This window comes from Triplophysa dalaica, chromosome 4, assembly GCF_015846415.1.
Source record: "Triplophysa dalaica isolate WHDGS20190420 chromosome 4, ASM1584641v1, whole genome shotgun sequence".
Taxonomy (NCBI): Eukaryota; Metazoa; Chordata; class Actinopteri; order Cypriniformes; family Nemacheilidae; genus Triplophysa; species Triplophysa dalaica.
The window spans coordinates 10,111,773-10,121,301 of NC_079545.1; the positions used below are offsets into that span (position 1 = coordinate 10,111,773).

General features: G+C 40.2%; 2 protein-coding genes across 2 annotated transcripts; one reads left to right on the forward strand and one right to left on the reverse strand.

Annotated features, from left to right (window-relative positions):
- The first annotated feature begins 246 nt into the window (after positions 1 to 246).
- zc4h2 (zinc finger, C4H2 domain containing) lies at positions 247 to 3,467 on the forward strand. The gene is made up of 5 exons (XM_056745712.1): positions 247 to 431; positions 957 to 1,128; positions 1,276 to 1,448; positions 1,678 to 1,840; positions 2,272 to 3,467. Exons 1-5 carry the CDS (start codon positions 379 to 381, stop codon positions 2,383 to 2,385), a joined length of 675 nt encoding a protein of 224 aa, XP_056601690.1. The 5' UTR covers positions 247 to 378; the 3' UTR covers positions 2,386 to 3,467.
- Positions 3,468 to 7,184: 3,717 nt separating this feature from the next.
- shisa2a (shisa family member 2a) lies at positions 7,185 to 8,798 on the reverse strand. The gene is made up of 2 exons (XM_056746898.1): positions 8,457 to 8,798; positions 7,185 to 7,948 (listed from the first exon to the last, which is right to left on the reverse strand). The coding sequence occupies exons 1-2, from the start codon at positions 8,743 to 8,745 to the stop codon at positions 7,452 to 7,454; spliced, it is 786 nt and encodes a 261-aa protein (XP_056602876.1). The 5' UTR covers positions 8,746 to 8,798; the 3' UTR covers positions 7,185 to 7,451.
- Positions 8,799 to 9,529: the final 731 nt, after the last annotated feature.

Genomic DNA, 9,529 nt, shown 5'->3' on the forward strand with positions numbered 1-9,529 from the left:
GGACTCCGGTAATGCAGCAACTGAGAGTTAAAAATACATCGGGCTCGCCGAGAGTGAACGGGAAAGATAATCGCGCTGTACCAAATCCCTACAATACGCTTTTTAAAAAGCTTGCTTGGTGTGTTGTCTGTATATCACACATAACAACGTATCCACCTGTAACCTCAGAATACCGTATAATAAACGTGCGACAAGCACTTGTTAGAAGGCGCACTGTCCCTTTAAGACCCGGTGGGTTGTGGGGAATGTAGTCAACGTCGCGTTGCCGTTGTCCACAGCTGGTTAGCATTTCCATTGTCTTTTTTATGAGAGTAGTATCCGCCACTCTCTCTACATCCTAATTTTCCACACAAAACTCCTACGGGTTCGTAGTTCACCATGTCGGAGGAGCAAGAGATAATGTGCAAGCTAGAGAACATCAAAGAAATACGGTAAGAAAAAATGATATTGACCTAAAGCGAACGAGCTAGCCCGTGTTCAACATCTGGCTAATTTCCACTTTGAAAGCGGCAGGTTTCGTTCGATCGTTTGTTTCGTGAGATATTTACATTGCCACTCATAGTGTGTATGAAAAATGCACGGAAATCCCGGTTTGACATCTGCCTTGTGTCGGTCGTGTTGCTAGATCAAAACGGATAAACCATATTAAAAACGCGGAGGTTTTAGATGGGGAATAGCCAGCTAAATCTGCATTAACTTTTTTCCATTTTTAAGACACTTAGTTTTACATGGACTAGTGTGCCAAAGCATCATGTCGTTATTAGACACGAAACTGCAAAGAAAACTGTTCATTTCCTGCAGAACAGTTAACACACTGACAAAGCAGTAAACACAGGCTATTGTCTCGTTTTAAGCGTTCCTGTTCACACATTGATGTGTTATTCATGAAACCATTGGCGTCAGTAGCCATAGCATTGCCATTGGATTTTATGCATTGGTTGTCTTGTTTTGTGTAGAAATAAAACTATTCAGATGGAGAAAATCAAGTCTCGGCTCAGGAGTGAGTTTGACGCCCTGGAATCGGAGGAGAAACATCTCCGAGAGTACAAACAGGAAATGGATCTTCTACTGCAGGAGAAAATGGCTCATGTGGAGGAACTGAGACTTATACATGCTGATATTAATGTGGTAAACAGAGAAATCACCACACGTTTTTCTATGTCTGTCTATCCGTCTATCTAAAGCAGTGCAAGAGTTCTGTAGTGTAACCAGGTCAGATCCTTTGCTGCGAAATCACCATTGTGATTTATGGAGAGACTGTATTTCTTTCCCCAGATGGAAAACACAATCAAACAGTCTGAGAGTGACTTGAACAAATTGCTGGAGTCAACCAGACGGCTCCACGACGAATACAAACCCCTGAAAGAACACGTGGACGCCCTGAGGATGACCCTCGGCTTACAGAGACTCCCCGACCTCAGCCAGGAAGAGGAGAAGCTGTCTTTGGAGTTAGTAACTCTGTGTGTGTTCCTGTGTGTGTGTGTTCAAATAGGGGGACTCCTCAAAATGAATCATTAGAGAGTAGGAGTGTGTTCACAAGATTTTATTCTTATAGTTGACTTGTGTCAGAATTGAATTGAGAGAGAGAGAAAGAGAGTGTGTTTGGATACAGTAGATGCATTGGTGGGAGTGTAATTGTTTAAACGTGTGTGTGTGTACTCCTATCTCACCTTTTAGCTACTTCGAAAAGCAAAAGGCTGAATGGCAGACAGAACCACAGGAGCCTCCTATCCCAGAATCCCTTGCGGCGGCTGCTGCTGCAGCCCAGCAGCTTCAGGCTGCTCGTAAACAGGATGCCAGGCAGACAGCAACCTTCAGGCAGCAGCCTCCTCCTATGAAGGTGCTTTACACTTATACTTTTAAATTTGTGTTTTTGGATTCACTTCTCTGTTTGATGCAACAAAAGAACATTTGTATTTTCCGCACAACTGTTGCTGTTCGACTGCTTCTTAAACAACAGTACCAGAACAGAGCAGGTACCAAATTTCCGGTTCAGGTACCATGAAATTAAATGCTGATTCGGTAATGGCTTGTAAGACTTCAGTCATCAGCCTTTCATTTCTGACAAAATATTTAGAATTAATATTAATAAAGAGCACTGTTATGCAAATTTTTTTGGGAAAAGTGTTCTTTACACTTGGTAATACTACGCATAACAATTCACACTGTTGATAAAAGCAGACACTGCTAAACTGTACTGACACTTCTGAACATATACTGCATGATGATATCAAGACAAATATATTGATTAAATTGGTTGTCTTCTCTTAGGCTTGCCTGTCCTGCCATCAGCAAATCCACCGGAACGCTCCAATCTGTCCTCTGTGCAAAGCCAAAAGTCGTTCACGCAACCCCAAAAAACCCAAGAGGAAGCCAGACGAGTAACGCACACACTTACACTTGCAGCTCCAACCCCAACCAAGAACAATTTACTTACATATTTACTCGCATAAACACACACATTCATGCATGCACATTGCTAAACACACGTTCTTTAATCATGTGATGCCCGTATCTGCAAATTAACACATAAACACACAAATGTCCTAAAGAATGGACAGTCTGACCTCCCATAGTGATACTCATCCCTTAGTTAATTTGTCTTCCTGTTTCAGTGGACGTGAGATATACGTTTTTTCAATCCCTTTTTATATAAGAGAAACATTAGTGTTGTGTTTGTACAGTGCCTGTATTTAGTATGTAGTGGAAATGGATGCTGGTTTAGAAATATTGGAAGTGTACCTGTGTGGGTTTTAATTGTTGTGCTTTAGTTTAAACTAAATTAAATGGCTTTAGTCAATAGAGCAGTTTGTACGGTATTCAGTTAATGCTTAAACTGATGTTTAATAATTTTGTATTAACTATGGTATGATTTTCACCAGATATTATGCTTTTCAGTGTTTTTTCATGATTTCAGTGCAAATTGTTGTCTTTTTTTGTATTGTGTAACCGTGCCCTGTTCCTGACCACATCAGTGTTCTGTATGTTAGGGCCATTCACACAGAACAGGTTCCTGCGTTCAGAAACCGCTACATGCATTGCAAGTAAATACTACAGAATGCATTCGTTTTTAAATGTATTAAGGTTAAAACTTAAACAGAGAGATCTGATTTATGGCCAGACATTTATTTAAAATTACAGTTTTATTCTTAAAATACGACATTGCACTCTTTGCAAGTAGCACAAACAGAACACGTTGTGAATGTGTTGTGTGTGAACGGTCCTTTAGATGTACAAAGAAAATCTGGAATGCAGATTGAGAGTTTTTGAGTGCTTGTAAAACCATCATGCAGTTTGTGTGCATAAGTTGTCATTTCGGCACAGCCGAATGTTTTGGAAATTGCGTGAAGGAACATTAAGATTGTGTTAGATTCTTTAGTATTGAATCTTGTGTTAACTTCACACTGAGATTCATTTTTTTATATATTGAATTAAAATCTGTGAAACTAATAAACCGTGGAACTTGATTCATTCTTGATTCATTCTTACAATAATTGTTTCTTTCAGTTGGTCACGTGATCTGATTCTTTTCCCGTCTGTCGGTCAGTCGCTGTCTGTGGTTGACTTGATATGTACATGTCATTTGACCTTTAACCCATGACCCCTAACAATACAATAATCATTCTGGTTTTGCTAATCTCTTTACCAGTATGGGGTTTTACATTCTTTTTGCGTTGCACTCTGCATACCAAGGGGGGCGATATACACTCCTCAGATTGTTCCAGGTTAAATACAGTTAAGCTGTGTTGACAGGATCTTTGATGTGCTGTTGCTTTCCACAGAAAGTAATTATTTAAATTGCTTCAGTTGTCAAAAGCAAGCAGACATGTTGACAGAAATCTGCTCACAAAATGAAAGATGATGAGGACAGCAGGACTCTGAAAAATGCCAGACTGTTTTAAGTCACGGTTGGGTCAGATATGGCCAAACCTAGCTGTTTGGTTAAGTCAACCTAAATTGTTTAAGTTACTTTAAAGGGATAGTTCAACCAAAAAATTTAATTCTTTCATATTTGTTCCAAACCTATTTTCTTTATTCGTTTGAACACAAATATAGATATTTAAAAAAATGGTACTTAAAGGTAACCCAGAACTGTTTGCTTTCCTAAATTTCTCAAAATACAGTTGTGTTCAAAATTATTCAACCCCCAATGCTGTAAATGGTTTTAGGGAACATTTTAGTGTACATTTGTAATTGTATTCAGAATGAAATCCTACAAGAACTTCTTAAAGAACCATATGCAACTAAAATGACATCAATTAGTTTTGTAATACAGTAGTAAATGTTTCTTTTGTGAATACTTCATTGACATAATTATTCAACCCCTTAAAGACTACCACTCTGAAGAACAGAGGTTCAATGAAGTGTTTTCAATCAGGTATTGAAAACACCTGTGGATATCAGGGAGCAGCAATAAAGCCTAATAAGCACCAATTAGGCAGCTTTAAAATGACTGTGATACTCAGCTCCTTCTAGACATTTACTGGTGTGGTTACAAACATGGTGAGGTCAAGAGAATGGTCCAGGAAGACAAGAGAACAGGTGATTACTCTTCACAGGAAGGGCAATGGCTATAAGAAGATTGCAAAGATGTTAAACATACCAAGAGACACCATAGGAAGCATCATTCGCAAATTCAAGGCAAAGGGCACTGTTGAAACGCTACCTGGTCGTGGCAGAAAGAAGATGCTGACTTCGACTGCTGTGCGCTACCTGAAGCGTAGAGTGGAGAAAAGTCCCCGTGTGACTGCTGAGGAACTGAGAAAAGATTTGTCAGATGTGGGTACTGAAGTTTCTGCTCAGACAATACGGCGCACCCTGCGTAATGAAGGCCTCCATGCCAGAACTCCCAGGCGCACCCCCTTGCTGTCCCCAAAGAATAAGAAGAGTCGACTGCAGTATGCCAAAAGTCATGTGGACAAACCACAGAAGTTTTGGGATAGTGTTCTGTGGACTGATGAAACAAAATTAGAACTGTTTGGTCCCATGGATCAACGCTATGTTTTGAGGAGGAAGAACAAGGCCTATGAAGAAAAGAACACCTTGCCTTCTGTGAAGCATGGCGGGGGGTCAATCATGCTTTGGGGCTGTTTTGCTTCTGCAGGTACTGGGAAGCTTCAGCGTGTGCAAGGTACCATGAATTCTTTTCAGTACCAGGAGATATTGGATGACAATGTGATGCAGTCCGTCACAAACCTGAGGCTTGGAAGACGTTGGACCTTTCAACAGGACAATGATCCCAAGCATACCTCCAAGTCCACTAGAGCATGGTTGCAGATTAAAGGCTGGAACATTTTGAAGTGGCCATCGCAGTCACCAGACTTAAATCCGATTGAGAACCTCTGGTGGGACTTAAAGAAAGCAGTTGCAGTGCGCAAGCCTAAGAATGTGACTGAACTGGAGGCTTTTGCCCATGATGAATGGGCGAAGATACCCGTAGATCGCTGCAAGACACTTGTGTCAAGCTATGCTTCACGTTTAAAAGCTGTTATAACTGTAAAACGATGTTGTACTAAGTACTAAGATTGAATGAATGTCATTTGTGGTTATTTCATTATAAATGTTATGTTATATTTGTCTGACCTACACGTGCCTCTTTGATTTAATTGTAAGCAGGATGACTGAATGATGATAATCAATGTCAAACCGACCAAAACAATCAATTTCAGTGGGGGTTGAATAATTTTGAACACAACTGTATCTTTTATGTGCAACAGAACAATAACAAAAAATAATTTGTCCTACATGGTAGCCAATGGTCCCTCAGAACTCTCGGTTGCTTACAGTCTTCAAAATATCTTTCTTTGTGTTCAAACATGCAAAGAAATTTATACAGTTATCTAACAACTACAGGGAAAGTAATTCATGACAGAATTTTTATTTTTGAAACAACAATTGGGTTTGACCATATCATATATTGAGTTTAACCAAAAGAGAGACAAACATAAAGGGTGACTAATAATGATTTATGAAATGATTTATAAAAATCGAGAAATATCGAGATATGAGGACAGCAGCAATTTATAGTTGCTTTACCCAAAATAAACCTTTAGGTTTCTCAACACAATAATGTGAAATTAAAGTCTAAAGTAATTAGGGCTCCATTAATGCATTACTTTATCTTGACCATAGTAAATGGGATAGTTCCCCAAAAATAAAAACTCATTGACTCACCTTTGAGTGATTCCAAATCTGTGTACATTTTGTTGTTCTGATGAACACAGAGAAAGATATGTACTTATAACCAAACAGTTCTGGGACCCCATTGACTAGTAGGAAAAATTACGTCTGTTGAACACAAAACGAGGTATTTTGTAAGTTGTAGGACAGCAACAATTCTGGGGCACTTTTGACCACCATTTAATTTTTCCTATCAATAGTGGCTAAGAACTGTTTGGTTACCAGCATTTGTTCAAATATCTTTCTCTGTGTTCATCAGAACAAATACATATAAGCAGGTTTGGAACAACTAGAGAGTAAGCAATTCTTGACAGAATTTTCATTTTTGGGTAAACTGTCTCTTTAATTTGAGTGTTTTTGTCCCTGTAATAATGCATCTGTTTTTAAAACCAGAAAGTGTGATTTACTGTTTGTGCTTTTGGTGTTTCAGGTTAAACATTTTCAGGATTTGGGCTGAAACTTTGTCGGTTCATCTCCAGTTCGTTAATGACCTCATATACATCTGTTTACACTCCAGCTGGGCCATCCAGAGTGTAATCTCAGCACACACCCCTCTTTACCTGCTATAATCCCAGTCTCAGGGGCGTGAGGAGATCTGCATCTATTGTCACATTCCCTCCTGCTGCTTCCACACACACACACACAAAACCATTCACATACACACAAAACCCGCTCAGCCACACACACAAACAGCTGTAACGGCTGGAGAGCTTTGCCATCACAATGTACTGTAAAGAAAACCCAAAGCTCTTTGCAGGACAAAGAAGCACTCAGATTCAGATGATCACTGACCATTCAAGAGTCAGAACATTACAAAACTGAAAGGACACCACTTTTGTCTACTTAACACACTTAATGTGTAAAATGACATTGTTTTAAATAAAACTAAGATAATTTTTGTTGTGCTTTAAGAATGAGAAGAGAAGCAAGCAAGTGACTTAGAAAATAAATGTATTCTCTATTCTGTTATAAATAACACATTACTATCAGCAATTGCTCGGGAAACAATCAACTGTTCATGCAAATACACTCCTATGAGAAGCAGCAATACACCACGAGTATAACACATGATGTCAGTCACAATTAAGTCAATATAAATCATATATAGTTCTTTACCCAGACTATCAATGTCACTCTCCATTTTAAACGAACATTAATACTGAACTGTCTGTGGAAGCCTAAGGCAACAAAACAATGCATCCCTGGGACATGCAATTATAAACTTCTTATTCCTTATGTAGTCCCAATTGATTTTGTAGAAAGTTGTGTAATCAGATGGTGACAGTGGGGTATATGGGTTCAGAGTGCATAGGGGCTTGTGGAAAAGGCTGCCCGTGCACCTGGCCGTACGCAGGACGTCCGTCCAAGAACGCAGGGGCCACCATCATGCGCTCTGGAGGAAATCCATAGTTCATGTAGGGCTGGTAGAACTGCGGTGGCCCCTGGGGAAGTGAAGGAACATATTGCTGCGACTGAGCAGTGGGAAATGAGTTTCCCGTTGGCCCATAGAGGTTCACGCTGAGCTCAGATGGTGGAGGTCGAGCATTTGTAGTGGAGGATCCTGAAGTGGAGGTGCGGGATGGGGTCGAGCTGTCCACGGAAGGTCCTCCCGACTCCAGCAGGCTGGTTTGAGCAGCAGATGGTCCGGTCGGCCGTTCACTTGCTTTGGGTTTAACACACTGACAGCAGCAGATAGACACGACTGACCCGACCAGAACGAATGAGAGGAACGCGCTCACCACAATCACAAAGGGGAGATAGGTTGGAACTGGGAACGGAATAAAAAGAGAAAGAATTAAATTTAAGAACTGTATAATTCTAGTAGTTTATAGCCTATTAATATTCAATTAAAACATATAGAAAATATCAGCGAAATTCTGATCGTTTAATGGGTACTATAAGGGGAATTGTATTGTTTTAATGGAAAATTTGATTTTGCCTAGTAAGAAACAAAAGAACGCCATTAAAAGGACAGTACTATGGGAGTCAATGGGGGGACAGATCTATTAGGTTATAAGCATTCTTCCAACTATCTTTCTGTGTGTTCGTGAGAACAAAGAAAATTAAACAGATTTGGAACAACTCGAAGATTAGTTAATGATGACAGGATTTCCATTTTTGAATGAACTATCCCTTTCTATGGTAATGGAATCGTTAAGGTGGGATTAGAATTAGTTTTTTTTTTCAGTGGGTTGCTATAACATTATGCATAATAAAAAAAATCGGATACAGTTAAGAAAAACGAAGATAATATTTACATTTATAAAAACACTCACCACTTTCAGTCATCATCCTTATGTCGTCAGCTTTTTCAGACTCGGAGCCCGTCTCGCAGGTGCTCTGATCCAGGCGCGCCTCCGCGTAGGTGCAGCAATACCTGAGCGCGCAGGTCCCGCAGCAGTAACGTGCGTCCTCGGCGTCAAAGCGCTCCGGACACTGGAAGCCCCGGTGCCAAGAATGAAAGGAATCCGTCCAGCCATGACAATATTCCCCCGATACCGCAAAAGACACCGGGAAAACAACGGAGACGAGCAACAAGAGCGCGCGGGTTGCAAATGAATACATGCTTAAATCCTTTCGATTGTTTCAATGTTACTGCAGTCAAAGATGAAATGTATTGTAGGTCCAGCGCATCTGATCTGAAGTGAACGTCCGGAGCCGCAATTTATCAGTAAGAGACACACCCCCCGCCCCCCAACCCCCATAGCAGACATACATTATCAGCCCCTCCTCTCATCAGCGCACTGTTATCAGCCATCTGCATTTAAAGTTAGCTATGGGGTGTTTGTTTGTGTGTTTGCGCTGCTAATGACTATATACAAGATATGACAAGCAGTGATGAACTCAATTATCTCCATAGGACAAAGTGAAACTATAATCTGATCAAAATATCTATCAAGTTTCAAAGTGAGAGAAACCTCTGCACCTTTGGAAAACTAAATAAACTTTACACCATTGATTTAGATTTCTTTAACAAAAATGTTTTCCCAGCTTTGTCATGGAGTCGAACCCATGATGTGGGTGTTGTGCCATGGTCTCATTGCTCTGCCGTAGTGCTACAGAACTGTTCACAATATATAAATTCTCGCTCAGTGTGTCAGCTACATTGCAGATATACAAATAGCAAGCCTATTCACGTCTGGAAACTGACGGAGCCTTGTATGCGCGTGTGTGAGGGAGAGGTTAAAGGTTACAGACTTTGCTTGTCTGTCTCTGTTTACTTTATCTGAGACAGCGAGGTCATTTCATTATCAACACATCTAACACACAAATGGTCACAGCCTATGAAACACTTTCTTTAAAGCAGTGGTTCCGTTCAAATTAACTCATTCAAGTGAGCAGATGTACC

Excerpts from the sequence above, each read along its gene's own strand:
- shisa2a (XM_056746898.1), bottom strand. The coding sequence starts at position 8,745 with ATGTATTCATTTGCAACCCGCGCGCTCTTGTTGCTCGTCTCCGTTGTT. Across the intron at positions 7,949-8,456 it reads AAGGATGATGACTGAAAGTG|TTCCAACCTATCTCCCCTTT; the intron begins GTGAGTGTTTTT and ends TTCCGTTCCCAG.
- zc4h2 (XM_056745712.1), top strand. The coding sequence starts at position 379 with ATGTCGGAGGAGCAAGAGATAATGTGCAAGCTAGAGAACATCAAAGAA. Across the intron at positions 1,449-1,677 it reads GAGGAGAAGCTGTCTTTGGA|CTACTTCGAAAAGCAAAAGG; the intron begins GTTAGTAACTCT and ends CTCACCTTTTAG. Across the intron at positions 1,841-2,271 it reads AGCAGCCTCCTCCTATGAAG|GCTTGCCTGTCCTGCCATCA; the intron begins GTGCTTTACACT and ends GTCTTCTCTTAG.